Below are 21,848 nucleotides of genomic sequence, written 5' to 3'. Positions count from 1 at the left end.
TAATAATACACATTGAAGACAGTTATCAATGTTAATTTCCATAAACTCGTCTAGTTTTTGATAACATTACTGGATAAATCATTTAAGAAACATATTTTTTTTATTGTTCTTCGTATCGATATGTAAAAAGAGAGTTATCTTTCTCTTTCTCGTTTATTTAACCTTTCATAAATCTCGAATATTCATTACAAAAGATCTTCCCTCTCTCTCTCTCTCTCTCTCTCTTTCTCTTTCTCCTTCTCTTTCTCTCATGTTCTCAGACAAGGGTGGATTTTCTTCACATTATCATACGAAGCTATAGAAACTTGCGTAACTTATAATCATCCTTTTTGCATTAGGCTCGCAGAAATGAAAACAATGACTTTGTATTCTCGCATTATTTATTCAAATCTAATGAGTTTTCTTTCAAATGTTATCCACGTGTTTAGATAATTCTTATAATCATTGAATTGTTGTTCTTTTTCTTTTTCCTTCTCAATTACTTGATAACACGTGCAGGAAAGTAAATGAGATCTTCAGTAGATATAATGAATATTTGATTTGACAAAGAAAAATAGAAAAAGTGACATAAAGAACAGGAGAAAGAGAGGACATATCGATATCATAATCGAAATTTATATTTTATGTTAATATCGATAACAATTAGAAGATGAATCATCATCATCATCATCATGAGAAAAAGATAAGGAAGTTTCAATGTTAAGGATCAAGGAAGGAGCGTTAATTTAGAGGATACGTTATTTTGAATTGAATTAAAAGAAGAAAGTGTAAGAATTAAAGAAGACATTTAGAAAATTTATAGAAAAATGGCAACGAATAGTCCAGAATCATCGAACCAATTGAAATCTCCAAGGAGTCCACGTCAATTACCTCAGATACCGATCTCAGGACAAAGGAGTCCTTGTCAGATGTCGGTTACAAATACACCGGGTACACCTCTTGTATTTAAATTCCCAGCCAAATATTATCCGGAAACACCTAACACGAATTTCGATTTCGATGGATTTACATCTACGGCAGACTCTGATAAAGTTGGATCATCGCGAAGCCCATCTTATTATTCGTTGAATAAAAATCAAAAAAGTGCGAATAGCAGTGATACCTCGTTACATTCGATTAACAGAAAATCAACTGTTTTTAAATTTTGTGATCCTAAAAAGAGTCTTGGTAAGACAATGAGTTATCCACCCAAAAGTCCAATATCATCTTCAAATAATAATACGATGAATGATAGTCATGGATCAGTAAGTTCATTTAATTTTTCTCCTAAAAGTCCGAAAATGTTTGATCGTCGAAGAAATTCATCCTTCGTTCTGGGTGGGCTTAACAGTCCAATTTCACCGACTATAGTTGCTCCTACATCTTCCTCGTCTCACTGTAGTCCCAAACACTCAGATTCTGAATTGAGATCTCCTAAGGAAGGAAATGTTGTCATTGAAGACGAAAACGTTGATCAAAATTGTTCGATAAATGAGAAAATTCATGCGAGTAAAATGGGTGGATACTTGAATCGTAGTCAGGGATGCTTGAACGATACTACTAGAAATCGTGAAGGAAGTTCACTTAATAAAAGAAATAATAAAAATGAGAAAAATATGGCCAGAAGATCGACCAGTGATCTCACCGAAATTGAAGATGCTGAAACCGAAGTCACTTTATTGTCTAGTCCAAGAAGACGAGGATCCATGAAAGGTGGACTAGGTAAAATGACTATGTATTTTTTTCGTGTGTGTTCTATTTTATTCATAATCATTTGAAATATTATTTCTATAGATCTATCAATTGTTTTTACCCTGGTCGTCTATTGACATATATCGTATTGGCAACAAATTATTAAACATTATATTCTTAAAAACGATTAATAAGATAATGTGACCAGTTTGATATTTATAAAATTTGTTATCGTAGGTATTTGCGATAAATAAAAACTTAACAAAAATATCGATTGAACGTATTCGTGAAAAGTCAATAGAAGATGGGTAAAAGGTAAACGCGCGATTTTTTTTTTTTTTTTTTTAATTCTATTTGGTTACGCGTGTGCACGTGTAATGAAGATAAGAGGAACAATCACTCATTCCTGCGTCGTCGTTACCTACACATAAAAGCCCAAAAAGCCAAACTGTCGATAATTGATTTTCGCGGTGGTCTTTTGCGAAGCGAGATTGAATCTATGGAGATTTAAAAATCAATGAAAAAAGTATTTCACGTTGCTCGACAATATTTTCATTTTTATTTCTTTTATATATTATTATTATTATTATTATTATTATTATTATTATTATTCATTGTTTCTTTTCCTTTTGTTCTATCTATTCTTAATTATAACATCGTTAATATTTTTAATTTATTATTAATAAATAATTTTAAATGATAAAATATATTGAATAAAACAATTGCAATAGTTAAACAATTATGTGAAACATTCAAATGAGCTAATTTTATTGTTTCATATTTACAATTTTTCATATGTTAATGTAATGCATCATTTTACGGACGTATTATAACAAGAATAATTACAAACGCATTGGAGTGAGTGATTTCAATTATTCTCTTTTCTCAATAGTTAGCTTACACATTTAATTCGTAATCCTTCTTACTTTCTTTATCTGAAAAGTCAAGGATTTAGAAGATCAATGCTTAAAAGTAGAAAAGCTTGCCCTCAAGCTTAGAACACGTTCCTTTGTTACACAAGTTTCTATTATGAAAATTGATTTTTGACTAAATTTCAGTTAAATATTAAATTACTTATAACATTGATCTTTTATATAACTGAAATGCTCAAATTATGTTTAAAAACGAAAAGTGATATATATATATATATATATATATATATATATATATATATATATATATATATTTTAAATCAAGTTTAAATATTAATCCTCTACAATTCTATTTAACCCTGAAGTTATGATATCTTTTTATGTTTAATTTAATTTTGTATATATATATATATATATATTATATTATACTGTAATCCTTGTTTTATATTATCAGTAAAATTCTGTTTACCTATTATGAATTCTATCTTTAAATATCAGATTTAATCCAATAGTTTCATTAAAAGTATTTCATTTATTGTTAACTTATAATTAGAAGATTGATATTGGTTAACTTCAAGATATTGTCTTAAAGAAAATTTAATGAATTCTTTAAATTTATTCCTCATTTGTATTTAGAGATTGATAATATATATTTGTTGATTTAATATTATATAATATTATATTTAGAAAATTAGGTGGGAACATTTGTGTTATAGAGGATTAAATAACATTTATTGATGTATCAATAAAATAAAATAAAATAAAATAAAATAATGTTTAAAGAATATAGATATAAGAGTATATAAATTAGATTAGCTAGAGGAGTATTAGAGAGTTAAGAGATGAAACATATGCAACGATGACAAAATTATCTTCATTGCATTAATTTGAGTACTTAGATAATTTGATAATTATATTTGATCATCGTGCATATATATATATATATATATGAACATATGAGCAATTTATATGCAGTGCCGATAAATATTAGCTGTTAGTCTATACATCAAAGTAGGAGTATTATTTACCTATGCAGTATATGAGAATATAATGTATAATAGCAAGAAGGAAATGTAGAAACGTGGTTACATCCCGCGATATTGGTTATCGCTGCTTCGGCAATCCCTTTGATCATTGGAATTTTGATGAAATTCTCCGATGTTCCAGCTTACCTGGCGTCACGTCGTGGCTCTCGCGATAGTCAATGCTCCAACGTATCGAATATTAGTAACGAGGATGTTGGTCCATTGAATTTCAACGCTCATCCGCATAACCGACGACGAAGGACTTCCAATTTCCTCGAATTACCAGGTATATACTTTGTAATTTAATTTATAATATATATATATTTTATTTATACATTACAGTTAATAATTTCATATAATGATTGAATTCATTTTCATTCGATAGATTATAAAATAATATATTTATTAAATATATATGTATATATAAAGATGTTTGAATTTTTATATAAACAAAATAAGAAACAATTTGTTAATTTAATTACAAAATAACAAACTAACATTCGTGATTAATGTATAATAATAAAATGAGTGTAAATATGTATATATATATTATTTATAATTAATAATATGAACATAATGACGATTAGTGAACATCGTTCTTTGTTTTTTGTCTTGTTTAGATTTAAAAAAAAAGAAATTTGTTTTATTTTGATTTAATCTTTATTTTAACGTCAAATATTTGAAAACTGAGATTAATTTGTAATAAAGCTTTAAAAGATTAGAACTTCATTTTGTCTAACTTGAATTAGAAATAATTTGTGTGTAAATATTTGAGTTTTTGAGACCAACATCTATGTCAACTGCTGTAATGTTTACCCGAACGTAAATTAAAGGATAAAGTTGAATATCGCTATGTAAAAGCCAATATGACTTAATTATGAAATAGATAGTTAATGAAAACTGTTATTAGCAGGAGATCATACCAACATAAATAAAAGTTTATCGATACGATACATGATGCACATATATATATATATATGCATATTGTACATAAATTTCATTGAAACTATACTAATGTAAGTTATTTATTGATAATTTTTATTTTTCTCTACATATTATATTGATCGTTCATTCATATGGAGAGAAAAAGAGGAAAGGAAAAAGAACCAAAAAAAAAAAAATTATTTGAAAAAAGTATAGTATAAAACTACGGCCATTAATGGTAATGGGGATCGCAAAGAAAAGATTGAAGTTATTTCGTGGATAGAATCGAGAACGATAAAAACTTAAGCATTATTGCTTCACCGTTATGCTTAAAACGTTGAAAATGCTTACCAACTAGAATATCGAGTTGTTTGCATAGAACAAGAATGAGATAGGAGCTTCTGAACTATTAAGGGTATCATAGTTACCATGGTCAAAAGTACAAAGCTTTTTTTCTTTTCCAGCAACGATATATATCAATTACAAATATTTTATTAAATGTTTTTATTTTTATTCAAGCTGGGGACAGTGTATATTTAAATGTTATCATATTTAAATAAATAATGATTTCATCACCGTTATTTATTTCTATCCAAATGGTAGAAATATTTTCCTAATTTCTAGCCTTGTTTAATTTTTTTTAGTAGAATTATTAGTTCAATATTTAAATAATATATAATAGAAAATTTACAAAAGGAAAAAGTCTAAGTAAAATATCTTCTAAATTACTTAGATTTAATAGAAATGTAGTTTTACTTATAATTACATTTGTTTTATACTATTTGAATATTTTCATAATTTATCAGTTATTTAATTAGAATAATATATTACGTATCTATTTATTATTAAAAATCAAAACTCATACGTTGTGTATTATTTTACTTGTAATATTTGTCATGCAACATTTATGTACAATAATTTTTTCTCCAAACGTATAATTCATAAAATATATTTCTATAGATTTTTATTATATAGCTTATTTTATATATACACATATTTTCACTAAACTTGAGCCGGATCAATATTAGCATTTTATGTTGCTTTTTTTTTTCGTAGTAACGTCGAGAATACTGACAAAAGATCTTACAAAGCTCAAGAAAGATGGATCTTTCATTTTTACAACATTCCTTTCTTTTGTTATCCCTCTGTAAAATATTTCTCTTCTTGTCTTATTTAAGAAAAAGAAACACACACACACACAGTCATGATAGATGATCATAATTAGTAGATAGTTTGTGATATGTGACAATATCTTCTTAATATATATATATATAAATTACGTGTCACGTTGTTTGTCCGCAATGGATTTCTAAACTACTGAACCGATTTTAATCAAATTTTGCACAATGTGTGCAGTTTCATTCAAATTGAAAGATAGGATAGTTTATATCTCAATTTATAATCGCAATATTATTTGTTTATTAACAAAGAGTCATGATTATCTCTGTTAGTTCGATAAGATTCTAACAGATGGCGGTATAAGGTAATTCGTTGACTTAAAGACGTGTTTATCGGACTGATTATGAGTATTTAATAATATGCTAATAAATTTTTAGTTTTTATTTTTTACGTTTTTTTATTTTCACCTTTTAATAAATTCAATCTTAATCTTATTCACAGAAAATGAATTGAATAAAACTTCATAATCTATTCATTTATTATGGCGTAAGATTTGTTACCAGAGGGAGAATTTTTTTTTAGAGAAAAAAAAAGGAGAAATCGAATGAGAGATGAACGAAAGAAAGTAAAAACTTTGACCTCCATTTGGACAAAAGTAGTAATCATTCAAAATCGTTCGTATTACGGTCGTTGCACATAAGAAGAAAAGAAACGAAATAAAAAAAAGAAAAAAGAAAAAATGTGGTAGAAAAATGATGATTACAGTAATCACGCATACCTAAATACATACATATGTGTATGTACGTACATAAGTAAATTTATTTAAATCATCGTTTAAGGATAAGACCGAATCAATCATTATAAATAATAAATAGTTTTTTTTTGTTCTTTCTAAATGAAAATAATTCTAAATAATAATTAAACTTTGAAGCAAAATATTTCTAATTTGTTGTCTAATCACCCTGTATAATACAATTTCCTTTGAAATTAGATACACGGTATAGTTAGATAGCAGTGACGTATTGGAGATAAGTGCATTCGATCATATGATAAGTTTCACTCACACTTACACGACAAGCTTGCAAACATGCTTTGATTCTCTAACCAAATCGTAGCAAACCTCAGACCTCAAACAGTGTCATAGATCTTTGAACTATCCGATAGAATATATATACATATATATATATATATATATATTCAAATTAAATTACTATTTTTTTATATAATGATAATAGGACGATCGAATAAGTAATATTTCAGTTGACTGTATAACAAATGATAGTATTAGTTTATTTTTGCTTTTCACTTTTGTTTTATTCAATTTTGTTTTATACAAATATAAGTATTTAATAAAATGCAAATTACAATTATCCCCCTTCCATCAAAATAAAACCTAATTATTATTTTTTAATATTAAATAATTTTTGTTGTCAGGTAAGAGAAAGAAATTGATTTAGATAGTTGGTCGAGAAATAAGAAAAAAAAAACAAGAAATTTAACGCAGACATACGTATACAGATTTTCATTCGAGTGTCAGGTATCTTGTTTCTAGTCAAAGGAGAGATAATAGTCGTTGTAGTAGTAAATTTCTAACAAATTGAAAGAGAAGCGCCTCCGTTTACAGAAGTTTATCGTTTAATGCAAAACCGATTCGCTCATAGCAAAGAGAATAATTTGATCTGACAATGAGTTAGTATCTCCAGTGAAGAAATAAGTTTCTTTATGTAGCAAACTCGGCTTAATACTACTCAACTTTTTGTCAAGTTCACGAGAACCTTGTTAAATTTAATAAATGAATTTAAATAATTACTTATATATATATATATTATACATATGTAATGAATAGAGATAACGTGTTTTATTCGTCTCTAAAGTTCTTGTTATTAATAAATCGTTTATAAATTTAATGCAAAATGTTAAAAAATCAACTACAATTAAATAATTAATTTTAATGATGAATTATATATATATGAAAATTATAGAATTTCAATATTATATTACATACGATTTTCGAGTATTTATAATTTCACGTATTATACATTTTTTTTTTTTCAATGAATTATAACTATTTTTTTTTTCACATAACAAAATTGCTTTAACAATTTATTCGAAATATTTAACAAGTGATGTGTACGCCTATCTATGGTTACATATAATGTTGAAACACTATAATTGTCAGTCAAAGTTAATATACTAGAGTGCAAAGGGATGCATCCTTTACTTCTACAAGGAAGTTCTTCAGTAGAATTTTGAGTGAGAAACTCATAGCAAGCAAGCTCGTCTTCTCTTTCTAATAAGGTATCGTCGTATTAGATGAACTTGTTGAGTGTCCCATGGACTGTAACCATATTAATGTTTCCACATAGTACTATCTTCTACAAACAAGCTATTCCTTGTACTATTTGCTCATCGATATACCTTAGAAAGACGTTCTGAAAAGGCAATTAGTATGATAAACTAACTCTTCTAACTTCCTTGTATTTTCATTGAACTTAACTTATTAATAATCTACTGAACAGTGTCTGAATTTCACGATCGTATATATTCTCTTTTTACATTGTTAGTTAAAGAAAATTATTGTTATTTAGTAGGCAAACCATTAATTTGAATTATGGCATATTTATTATTTATTACATTACATATTATCATATATAACTGTGCATATATCTTCTAATATATTTAAATTACGTGTCACGTTGTTTGTTCGCAATGGACTCTTAAACTACTGAACCGATTTTAATCAAATTCTACACACTGTGTGCAGTTTCATCCAACTTGAAAGATGGGATAGTTTATATCTTAATTTATAATCGCAATATTATTTGTTTATTAACAAAGAGTCATGATTATCTCTGTTAGTTCGATAAGATTCTAACAGATGATATATATAGAATTTAATAATGTACAAATACATTATATATATATAACATAATGTTATCATCTTTTAACAATTCATTTATTATTTATTATAAAAAAATAGATAAAAATAGTAATTTTTCTCGGATTATAAGCCAATTAATAGACACTTAAACGCTTTTAAAAGGTTTGGGAATGCATATATTGAAATCATCGAAAGCGGAATAAAGTTTTTTTTTTTTTTATCAGTGGGAAACGTCTATCTCATTCGTTTAATATTTAACGTTCGTCAGATCGTCGAGTTAGGCACTCGTTGAATCGGTTGTAAAAGTTGAGAAACACGAGAAGTATGCGCGTTATTAACGGGAATTCATGCCTGTTTCATCATAGTTCTATCCTGTAATTAGAGCTTTGTTTAAACAAGTTCGAAAATGTGAATTTCAGTTGGAAAAGCGGCTTTTGAAATCCGCTTTTTCTTTTTCTTTTTTTTTTGTTTTACCTTATTCACCGACGAAAGTTAATTAAATTCATCCATAGTCATCGAATCCTTCGATGAATAGATCTTTTTGTTTTTTTTTTTTTTATTTGTTCTCTTTTAAGATAAATTTCGTTAATTTTATTCTGTTTTCTTTCCCCCCCCCCCCCGCAAATAACTAACGTGAACTCGTTTAAAACACTCGAGAAAAAATGCCAAGTTTTGTATAAAGTTTTCCATGCTACTTGACATTTTCCACGATGCGAGATTTACCGTTACATTTTGTTATAAATTATTTATTTATTTTGTTTTTGTTGTTGTTGTTGTTGTTGCTTTTGTTCAATCTAGTTAATCTAATTAAAAGTTAACCAACCATAAACAATGTTTGTTCAGCATGGAAACACAAACGATCATAGCACGTTCAATGGTTGTACGAGACAAGATCTTCAAAGATACACCTTCAGCTTCGTGGGAGAACACGACTGAATATCATGCTATTCATAGTTGAAACATTACTTGTGTTTGAAGATTATGTAGATACAGCTTTGTACAAATTGTTCAATGAATTCTATGACACGAATATCAAAATTCACTTATTTTTATAACACGAGCAACGAGTAATATCATTATAACAATCTTTTGTAAATATTTTTATATTACATTCTTCGATGATTTATTTGTATTTACAAATTGTAAAAGATTCATGTTTTATAAAATATTTTTTATTACGATTTTCGATGATATATTTGAACCTCTCTCTCTCTCTCTTGTTATTTACACAAGTTAATATATATATATATATATATAAAAAAGAACGATAGAACTAAATTGTTTATTTTTCAAATATTATAATATCTTATATACGAAGTTGTTATTTTATTCCATTAAAAATTGACAGCATGTCCGAATACGTTCATATAAATTTATTGTAACTGCGAAATTATTCAGTCTTCGAATCGGTCCTTTAAATATATTTTTCTTTCTCTTTCTCATCTTTTTTTTCTTGGGTAGAGTCCCACGAGAGAAACATTCTGATGAAATTTTGAAAACAAATTTTATATCTCCATCAGGAGAACTTTACAATAATAGATTGGAATGAACTTTTTTTTTGTTCTTCTCTCTCTCTCTCTCTTTCTCTTTCTCTTCTTTTTCTAATCGTCTTTTCAACACCATTTCAGTGCCGGATCATATTCGACCTCGAGTGCACAGTTTACCTGAAAAAGTTTACAACCCAAGAGCTTGTGATGATCTCTACACATTAAGGGAATTCAGTATAACTCACAAAGGAGTCGTCAATCGTGGAGATTCTATAATTTCTCGAGGCAGTAAAAGCAACACCTCGGTAAATAGTAGCAGGTAATTAACATTATCTTTTGTAAATCATGCATAGAATAATATTTTATTAAATGTTCCATTGCTATTTGTCGTATATTCATATTTTTTAATCATGCACGAATAATATAATATAATAAATTTGTATCGATTTCATTAAGATTTTATTCAATTTATTATAATAAATTCAAGAAATTGTAAAAGAAAATGAATGATAAGATTGATCTTCACTAAAATGATTTAAAACGAGATCGCGATATTGTTCGAAAGATTTTTCTCCAAAAATAATCCGAAAGAATGCTTTTTTTTCTTATAGAAAAATGATATTTTCTTTGAAATCTATAGGCATGTCTTTGTTCTCCTTTTTGACGTAAGTAGGTTAACAAGGTGTGTAGAAATGTATATATATATATATATAGGTAGGAATGCTAGAACCTTTATGGTCGGGAAAAAGAGTTCGTTTGCAAAATTTCTAATCCAAAGAAGATCGTCAGATAAGGTTAAATATTGATAGAAGACATTTATTTACGTCTTTCTTGAAGAAGTTCGTCAATATCAATTTTCAAAGCTATTCGAAACGAAGCTTGCTTTTTTTTTCTTTTTTTTTTTCATTGATCAAATCTCACGAAACGACACTTGAAATTTTCATTTGTACTTTCCAACATTTGCCGATTGATAATATAACGTACATAAAAGATTTATCTCGAAAAAAGGACGTATTTTTCCAATATATTTTTTTTTCTTTCATATACTTTTCTATTTACGTATCACGTACAAACTAATCGAAAATTGTTCGATAAAATGACTAATAAAGAAAGAAAGAAAAAAAAAAAAAAAAGAAAAAAGATACGCATTGTAATCCACATGGGAAAATTCGCAGAATATTTTCCGTGTCAGATCCTCATTCTGTTTTTCTTTATTCCCGTAGGTAAGTAATTCCATTCGGGCATAAAGGGCCGCCGGTAGGTTTAACGAAATACAAGAGTTGACCTTTAAGATCGATTTTCGAGACAGAAGAACACCGTAATACATACCTGGCGAATCGTATTAGGGTATGTTTTTTTTTTCCTTTCTTTTCTTTTTTTTCATTTATTTCTTTCCAACCAAACATCCTTATTTTTTCACCAAAACTCTTTTATTCTTTTCTCATCTGATTATAATACTTTGTATATATTACATTTTGAATTCCTTTTTAGTATGCGGAAAGATTTACGCGAGTCGTTTCGTATAAAATGAAATAAATCAAATAGAAAATTCATTTACATTAATCAGAAGGATAATCATTATATGAGATAAAAAGAGAGAGAGAGAGAGAGAGAGCAGAAAGTAAAGGATTCTTCGTATCTTATGTAAATGATTATTTACTAAATCGTATATCAAATATTTAAAAACAAATCAATAAGATTCATAATAAAAGAATGACTCTTAGCTTTTCTTGATTTAAATCATATAAGAAGTTTCAAGAAACTGATACTGTTAAGGATAACGATAACACTGTACAAATATCGTTCTTGTTAAGCTTGGAAAATAAGGGAGTTGCACACAAGGGAAAAATGATAGTGAACAATTGTGTCATGGTTGCAAGTGTTCTGTGTAAAACAAGAACACTAGGAGTATATTTTCTTATAAATAAAGAAAATAAAGATGCATACACACACGTAAACACTAACACACACACACACACACACACAAACACTTGTTTTATTATCATCTATATATTTTTTTTCAGACTCCATAGACAGTGATGAGTGAAACACATCGATCATATTATTTTTAATTTACTCGAGATAAGAAGAGAGCGAGATGGAGTGAGAGAGAGAGAGAGAGAGAGAGAGAGAGAGAGAGAGAGATGTTAAATCAGCTTTTTTTTTTTGTTCGCGAATAAATAAGTTAAAATATATACCGAGAGGGTGTGTCACTCAACTAGTAATAAATCAACAAGATTTCAGTATTGACGTTAGCAAAATCCTCAAATGCTTTACTTAAGTTTGTTCCTTGAGGTAGAAAGTCGTAGTTTATTTAGGTTTTATCGATAACTCATTGAAACAGAACAATCTTTCGTACAGCATTTGTAATTTATTCTTATTTTGTATTTTTTGTTGATTAGTTCGTTACAATTACACATGTAAAGGTGCGATTTCATGCTGACGCTTGACGCTAGCTTTAAATAAGAAGCAGCGATAAAGCTGAAAATATTGGAGCTTTAAATTAATTAACGCTGGTATCATTTATTTGACGCTAAACAAGTAAAGATACAGGTAGTTACGCTTGTTAGATATTATTTAATAATTATTTATGAAATATTATAATATATAACATATTATGGATTTTGAAGAGGTAATACCTATAACAATTCTCTGTTTCATATAAATTAAACAAATCATTTTTTGCTTTGTAAAAAATTAAATACTATATTCTAACCAATTGATACTCATGAAAATATAAACAAATATTTTAATATGCCTTACATGTTATACAAAAAACAAATGGTCATTAATAAATTGTATTGACAATGTTCATCTTCTTACAAGTATTTTATAAATTATTATTTTTGCACTGTTACATTGTACTGTGTTGTTGTTGATTCGAATAGGTTAGGGAATAACATAAATCGATAAGTCAACTTTCGATTGTTTTTACTTGTAAAACGCTATTTTAATTCGTCAATGTCGCTTGACGCTACAGTTTGACGCTCAGATTTGAAGCTGCTTCTTAACTAGATGGCACTTCAATCGAAATTATATAATGTGGTCAAATTTGACGCTCAAAGTTAGCGTCAAGCGTCAGCATGAAATCGCACCTTTACATGTTATCTTTAGTCGATTATTATATTTGTTTTTGTTTTTTGAAAAAAAAAAAACAAAAAACAAAAAAATAATTTCTTCCTTCTGTCTCATTTACCAAGGAGTGACAAGAAAAAGGATAGAAATAGGAATCGATCGAATGATACAAATTTGTGTCACACCTCGACTGGACTCGAGGTGGATACCCGAAAAAAAAAATGTAGTCGCCTGAATGAAAGATAGTTTTCGATAGGGAAAACGAAAGGGTAGAGATAAGACCGATTTTAACAACGACCCATCGAATGGTCTGCGAGCTTTCGAGCTTTCAAGTTTACGCTTATGTTCAGATAAGCTTTTTCACCTTTCTTCTTCTTTTCCTCCACTTTCTCCTCTTCCTCCATCATCGTCATCATTGTATTGTGTTTGCTTGTGTTAAGCTAGGGTTACGATAAAAAGTCGTTCGATAAGTCAGCCCTTCGTCAGAAATAAGGGTACTGGGTTAGACGCGTCTTTCCTAATAGTTTTCAAACTACAACAATCGGCGAGAAACTGTCTGCTACTTGCTAACGATTTTCCGGCCCCTTTCTTTTCTTTTTTTTTCTCGTCTTTTCTTCAGAATATAAGAAACGTTCTTCTACGTGAACAGAACAAAAAAAAAAAAAAAAGTCGAAGAAAAAGAAGAAAAAGGTGAAAACACCTCGAGTATTTTACCTCTGAATCCTCTCTCTCTCTCTCTCTCCTCGCATTTTCTTTTTTTCTTTCTTCACTTTGGAACGTTCTTTTCTCAGCAATAGAATCGACCACTGACACGTTATTCAAGGGATTTCAGTTTCTTCTCGAGCCTAGGAACTTTTTTCTTTCTCTTTTCCTCTCTCTCTCTCTCTCTCATTTCTTTTCTTTCTCTCTTTATCTATATTCTTCTTGTCACCATTTTTACTGTCACACTAGAGTATTTGCTCTTGAGAAAAGGGGATAATGTTTTTGGACAAATGATAAACGAATCTTTTTCTCTCGTATGAAATCAACGTTGAAGGACTGATAAAGTGTGTCTTATAATGATTTATTCGATTTGCTTTTTTTTTTGGGGGGGGGGGATTATCCAGGATATATATTGATATACTTGGATAAGGGAAAAGGTCGTATGGTATAATTTTTTATTAGACTTGCCTTTACCTTACGTTCTTTTGTTTATTTTTAACATTTCCAGGATAATATTTCAAAAGGAATGTTTTTATTTTCTTTGAGATTGCAATAATTATTTTAGTCGAGGATGTTTCGATGAAATATTTCAAGCAATTTTGTGACTCGTCAAACTTAAACGTCATTTTCTATTTCAAGTAATTATTTTGCGAGATCTTTGTTCATGATCGTTCTCTCTCTCTTTTTCTCTCTCTCTCTCTTTAAAGTCTAGTCAAGTCAAAACATGATCAAACAAAAATTTCAATCGAAGAAGTTCATCAAATGTTTTATATTTGACAGATTATAAATTTCAGAGCCAATTGCAAACAGATAGTATTCGTGATTTAATAAAAACTTTTATTTAAAAAGTTATTTCGAATGTGAAAGATCATATTAGGCTCAACACAAAGTTGATTTTTTTAATTAATTAAAAAAATTTGCGTTCATTTAATAAAGTCATTTCAAATTTGTATAATTTCTTATTTGTATATTTTCCCAGCAAAAATAAACAGAGTGATTGTTTTTTTTTTATTTATATTTTTTTTTTTTTTGACATAAGTTGACTCAATCGTTTTTAATTGCGTTTCATGAATAATTTCTCGTCATGGAGAAATAGTAATATTTTGTATTATCTGTTTATTTTTACGGTTTATTTTTAATTTAGGTGTATATATATATATATATATATATATATATATATATATATATATATATATATATACCTACTTTACAAAAAAAACCATCACAGTTAATTGGTAAAATATTGCAACAAATGTTAATTACTTTTCTTTCGCATAACGAGTATGCTCGTTGTAACACAAATTATTACAATTTATCTGTAACGAGTATACTCGTCAATTATAACTAACTGGTTAATCTGTTAACCGGACGTATAAATACGTCAAACGTACTGCTTTTAAGCTAAAGGTACAAACTTTTTTGTAGTTTATATATAAATAAACAAAAAATATATATATTTCGTGGTCTTTTCATTTATTTTAAGAATAAATAATAAAAACAGATGTGTACAGATCACGCACGGTAGAAGTGAAACCTTCAAAGAAAACCAAGCTTCGAAATAATTGAATTGTAATATAGTGCCATCTATTGAAAGAACCATACAGAACCTAGATAAACCTCTAAATAAAAATCTTTAAATTAGTATTTAAAAAATAATTTCAAAAAAAAATCGCGATTAAAATTGTGCTATGTGCTAAGTTGGAAAAAATCACATTTGAAATAAAATTAATTTCATTAAGATAAGTTGAGTAATTTCGGAATTATTAATGGACAAACATATTGCGCCACTGAATTTTTATATACAGAATTTTATTAATTAATTAATTAATTAATTAATTAATTAATGAAATAATATAGAATTAAATTATATATTGAATTGTAGTAATTAATTAATTATTTTTGTTTCATCAGTTTTACATTCTTCCGTTTCACGATTTTCAAATCACTCTGATTCTAAAGAAATTTTCACTACAATAAATAATAAATAAATTAAATATATTAAAAAAATATAAAAAGTTGCGTAATTAAATAGGAAATTTCCCGGTTAATGGGTTAAAAAATAATTGTATTTTTTTTTTTTTCTTTTAAAGAATAATAATAATAATAATAAAATTGAACACCGTTTTTTATGTGGCAGCAAAATGATAAACAAGATCATAATATAGCGTTGTTTGTATAGCTAATGTATACAGATATATCTTAATTCGTTAAGAAAGCACAAGTACAAATTTGTCGACTGTTCGGAAATAGCTTACAGAATACACAAAGCATGCGTAATACATACCGCTTTACTAACGTTTTACTGTCTCTTGGTTGCTGCTCCCGTTGTCATGATTTCAAGTTTAAATTTAATACACGAAATGGAAGGAGATAAAAAAAAAAAAGAGAAACCATATCGTTCACTCTTCTATATTCCCTTGGGATACTTTGTATTATTTTTTTTCAGCCATTTTTTGTGTGCTTCGAGCTAAAATCATTCTCCTTCTGTTCTTATTCATTTTCTTACTCTTTCTCTCTCTCTCTCTCTCATTTTTTTTTTTTTTTTTTTTTTTTCAAAGAATAAAGATAAATATATAAATATCGATCGCATTAGATTATCTGAATTTCAATTGAAATAACTATTTTTTTTTGTCGCATTGTACGATTAGATAAAAGAAAAAAATGTACTATTTTTACGTTTTCACGTTCACATTTAAAAGTTTAGTTAGAACGTTGATATTTTCATTTAAACAGTGATGATGATCCGATATCGGTTAGATTATGATATTGATCGCATTGAATGTACAATGCGAGACATTTTCTCGAATATCGATTTGACAGATAAAATGGTTCTTAGTTTATTTATTAATTTGTTTAAATGACGTTATTCTATTATTTCGCGTTATAAATGTTAGTTGTAATATATTTTGTTCATAATTTTCTAATATTTCACAATGTTATTATTTATACTTTTAAAACGAAACGATACGGTTGAAGGAAATTAGAGAAAATAGATATCTGGAAGAGATCAACGAAATAAACGAGTATGTTCTTTGTACGAATTGTTTAGAACCATAAAGACATGATTATCTTGCCAAGTTGAATTACTTTGTAACTGGCAGCGTTGAATTTAGTCAACGACAAAGGAGACTCACCAATCGTGGAATTCATTTAAACGTTGTCGGTTTTAAGGTACGAACAATTTTAGAATAAAGAAACGTTCGAGATATCATCTTATTTTTCTCTAAACATATTGTTTTCTTTGTACGTTTATTCATAAAGAATAATGGCTCGCGTTTTTCTCACTTGATTTCAATCGAAAGATTTTACATTTTAATTAATTACATAAAAAGAAAGAAAGAAAGAAAGAAATAGCAAAAAAAAATATTTCACATTTCTCCATATAGTTGAATTATAATTACTTATTATTTATATTTTAATTAAATATTTAAATTAAATAATATATATATATATATATATATATATATATATATATATATTTAATAATTTAGTTATGTTTTATTTGATTGAAATAATATATAAGATAAAAATATTAAAATATAAGAGATTGTAAAATTTCCTAAAAAAAAAAAAAAAAATATTATATTATAAATATTTAAAAATATATTTATAATATATAGAATAAAATTTTGTATTAATAATTTATAAAGTTTTTGTTTAATTATAATTACTTATTGTATTAAAATTATATTCTTTTATGTTACAAGTAAAACAATATTTTGTTTCTTTTTACCAATTATTATATCCAAAATAAATATTTAAAAAAAAGAAAAAAAAATATTGATTAATTATTATGAAAAGAAGAAAACAAATATTTTTACGTTTATAAGTATTTGTTTGAAAAATTTTATTATACAAAGATTAATTGATGCATCGAGATGAAAATCGGATGTGTCGAGACATGACAATGACGGAATATTTGCACGAAAAGGATTGAGCTAAGGAGAAGGGGGTAGTTGAGTGTGTCCAATAGTCGTTTAAAAGACGGACGAAAATCCGTAAAAGAAAAAAAAAAGAAAAAAACGGGGCTCTTTGCTATTTGGCGGCGAACCACGGCGTTTGGAGTGGAGCCAAACTCGTAGTCGAGACTTCTAGACGTTCTTTCTTCACTATATTCGTCTATTTTTTCTTCTTCTACTTCTTCTTTTTCTTATTTTTTTTATTAAACGTAGACCTCTTCAATTACGATTGGCATTCCCAATTCTCTTTCTATCCTTGACCTGTCGTCGTTCGGTAAGAAACTCGATTTATCCTCCAATAAGAACTCCACATTGATTCTCGTTCATGATCTTCGATTATTTTTGTTGTTGTTGTTGTTGTTGTTGTTATCATCTTGATCGTGTCATTCGCGATAAGATTTTAATATAATGAATATAGTTTTTTTTTAAAATTATTTCTGTTAAAATATAACATTTGTATATAATGTAAATTAATCGAAATAAATGACTTTTCGGTTAATTCGATAAAAATTTCATTAAATATAAGAAATGTCAATAGACATTGTTAAAGATCAAGTTATGATATGACATTTGATATAATGTAGGAATTTCGTTTTCATTTTCTATCCAATAAATTGAAGTAATTAGTCGATTGAATAATTTAGCAAACCGTGTTTTAATCTCGACCACGTTCGCGATGCCTGCCCACTTGATTTTCCTGGGACTCTAGGATATTGTCGCGTGATAATTATTATTCATCTGTGTATTCAACCGACTCCTCGTACTCCATCGATCGATGTGACCTGCTCGATGACGTGGTTACCGATTTAATGGAAGTTGACGATTCGATTACAGATTTGGTTTGTACGCTTTGCGTGCTTTGCGACGATTTCACAGACTTCAATGCCGATTCGACGTTCAACGATTGCTCGACCAAACTACTTGCTGTATCGTTTGCTGAAAAATTCATTTCTATATTATTTTATGTCTTTCGTTGTTTATGTTTTTTTCTTCTTTTTATATTTTGTTCTTATCAACTATTTCGTAAAATAGAAAAAATATTCAGATTTTGGTCTGACAATTGTGTTTAACTTTTGCTTACCACACTTGGTTCAAAGGATCCATACCTTTTTTGCTACTTGAATCATTTTTCTCAATTGTTCAACTTTGGTAATTTTTTCAACATATTTAAATTTCATTCAAAGCTATAAAATCTATATAGTCTTTTTAAGTAAGTATTAAAGAAGTTTCAAAAAAATATTGAAGTAAATCTATGCAATAGTTTCTTTTTTATAACGATTTTTCTCGCTCGGGTCTTTTAGACCCGGGTGTGGTAAGCGTGTTACTCCATGAAGGGTTGTAAGCAAAGGTTAAAATATATATTATTTATATTGTACGATAATTATCACTATAGATTTCAATAATTTTCTTATTCTACTTACGAAATAATAATTTTTCGTATGATAAACATTCGAACGTGAAATTTATTTAAACGTAGAAACATAATTTTATCTTTGAGAAATAATTAGTTATTAGTTTTCTTTGCAATACTTTCTTTTGAAATAACATTTTGATAAATGTTTACTTTAATTTCATTTATTTTATGGATTTTTAGACTTATATAAATTTAAGGATCTTGTTAATTTTATGAAGTTATTTTTTAATATAATTAGCATCTCGTAATAATTATTAATTACTGTTTGTTAATCGATAATATGCTAAGTAAGTTATAAGAGAGTTTCAAGTCTTTACAAGTAGATTTTTTTTTTTTTTTGACGAATAATCAAAGTTCTATGAACTTTCGAGATTGATTATTTATATTAGGAAATGAAAATACGAATAAAGTCTCGTAATTGTCCAAAATTATTATTTATTGATCACGTGAAGAATATTTGGGTTTAATATCGAATAGCAGACGCGTCAAACAAATGTCAATGATATTCGAAATGATTATCTTTAATATACATTTGGTACATTATGAAATGCTTTTAACCTATTTGCTTGCTATCGTACATTCAATACGGTTATAATATATTCTCTAAGAAATCCTTAAGCATAGCTCGTGATATTTTTAGCAAACAAAATGTTTGGCATAATTGTATCAAATGAAAAATTTCAACAATAAATTAATAATTCGTATATTAGTTCACACCAACATAAGGAAAGAATAATTTCAATAGTAAGAAAAAAATTAAACTTATTATGAAAAAAAAGAAAAAGAATAGAAAATAGAATAATTCAAAGAGATAGAAGAGATACATACAGAAGGAAGAAAATATTTTGTTTCTCAATAAATAAAAATAAAATGAGACAAAGAAAATACTCGAATACTCGAGGATAAAAAAATTCGAAAAGAAAAACAAAAAAAATGATACAATTTCACACGTTTAAGAATATTTTCCAAAATATTTATTTCCCTTATTTATGATTCTTACCTTTGGCAATTTCCATGATTGTAGATTTGTTTTTGAAATTTCGAAGATTAGTATGAAGGAAGAAGGAAAAACGCAATGTAGTATGGTGACACGAACCGGTCGAGATCGAACATACGAGTGAGTAGAACGACGGAGTTTCGGGTTATTCTAAATCAGCTCGTACGAGGGTGAAGGACGAGGTGGAGGAGGAGTAGGGTAATGATCACGTGGTAGATGACGATGGGCTTGATATACGCGGGGTGCTTTGGAAAAGTCTTCAAGAAAGATGCAACGAAGAATATTCGAGGAATTTCGTATGGCTCACAAATGAGTTTTTGTCACTGCTCTCGATGACGCTCATCTTTCTTCTTCATTTTGTTTTTTATCTTGTGTCATCCAAAAAAAGAGAGAGAGAGAGAGAGAGAGAAGAAAACAAATCATTATTTATTGAACATTAAATTCTTCGAATAATATTACATCTTACGATCATTTATTCCTAATCTTATTACAATCGAAATTGGATTAGAATTTAAATTGAGCATAGGGAACATTACAATTGAGAGGTTGATTGAAAAAAAGAAAGTTGTGTCATTTCCGCGAGTAAAGTAAACATACGCACAATAAGAATAAAAAAAAATCAAACACAGAGTCATTTTATATGTTCACTACGCTTAATTAATCTGCTTAATTAATCTTAAAATTGGAACTTAAATTGACTCAGGTATGACGTAGAAAATTGGTATTTTCTTCATAAAACGTTTTCGAATCTTATCGTTTTACTTTAATCTTCTTTAGCAAAGAGAGACTTTAAATAGAATTGGATTGTAGGAAAACTTATGAATCGATGTTCAGGATGAACGATTAAATGCGATTAGACATTTAAGATAGAAGAGAAATACATTAGTCGTGTTCTATTTCGATTCAAGTCCAGTACGGTCGTTCACTTATCCACGCGTAACGTTTTCTCTCGTTTTATTTAGTCTCTTGATCGAATTCAAAGCAACCCTTAAATTCTCTCAGTAGAACTCGAATTAAGCTTACTTAATACGCCGGACGGATTTTCATTCACGTCTCTCTTACAACGAAGAGAGATTACGGTTTCTGATTTTCCTGTCGTTCACGTTCACCACGTTCTCCTTCATTTCTCTGGCTTCTCTCTGTCTCTGTCTCTCTCTCTCTCTCTCTCTCTTCCTCTCTCTATCTCTATCTCTCCTTCTATCTCTCTAACTCCTTTAGCAGTTTCGATTTTCCGCTGAAATGCGTCGAATGCGCTAATTCGAGCGTGCTCGAAATATGATTAATACGATGATTAATAGTTTAAAGGTCATTTCAAGAAGCCCGATGAAATTTATCAAAATGAATTCCATTTCTTTTTTTTTTTTTAACAATTAGAGAATTGTATTCAGTGGAAAAATGATATCGTCGATTAATTTCATTATTACGCGATGATATGTTTGATTACATATTATATTAAATTATTAACGAGTATTTGTAATTATTAAAGTATCGGAAAATTCAACAAATTCTTTCCTCTTTTGTATAAAAAAAAAAATGTATATTATTCATAAAACACGTAACGTGTTTATGATGAAAAGGTTAACAGATAAGAAGGAAAATGTATTTCGTTAAAATATTTCTTTGTATATTTATAAACGAATAGTTAGAAAAAATTGTGAAAGAAAATTGTCGGAAGTTCAGAACAACAGAATTTTAAATTTCTGAAAATGTTCCTTACAACTC

At 27.8% G+C, this 21,848-nt stretch overlaps 1 protein-coding gene and 1 long non-coding RNA gene across 3 annotated transcripts in view; one reads left to right on the top strand and one right to left on the bottom strand.

Moving 5' to 3' along the window:
• LOC107064582 (uncharacterized) overlaps window positions 1–21,848 on the top strand; it is a 41,227-nt gene that overhangs the window by 1,191 nt on the left and 18,188 nt on the right. For both annotated transcript variants that reach the window (XM_089173437.1, XM_015317396.2), the window contains exons 3-5: window positions 647–1,701; window positions 3,711–3,854; window positions 10,121–10,298. In XM_089173437.1, coding sequence (XP_089029563.1) covers window positions 807–1,701; window positions 3,711–3,854; window positions 10,121–10,298 — 1,217 coding nt within the window. In that variant the 5' untranslated portion in view covers window positions 647–806. The remainder of the gene's footprint in view (window positions 1–646; window positions 1,702–3,710; window positions 3,855–10,120; window positions 10,299–21,848) is intronic.
• On the bottom strand, window positions 17,571–20,289 carry LOC107064583 (uncharacterized). Its single transcript, XR_001475504.2, has 2 exons — window positions 20,130–20,289; window positions 17,571–18,651 (listed from the first exon to the last, which is right to left on the bottom strand). It is a non-coding gene; the product is annotated as an uncharacterized LOC107064583 (long non-coding RNA).

The sequence above is a fragment of the Polistes dominula genome, unplaced genomic scaffold (genome assembly GCF_049000335.1).
Source record: "Polistes dominula isolate Pdom_NZ unplaced genomic scaffold, Pdom_raw_medaka contig_33, whole genome shotgun sequence".
NCBI classification, from domain to species: domain Eukaryota; kingdom Metazoa; phylum Arthropoda; class Insecta; order Hymenoptera; family Vespidae; genus Polistes; species Polistes dominula.
The sequence above is the reverse complement of the archived record's forward strand: the minus strand, read 5'-3'. Positions and strand labels throughout refer to the sequence as shown.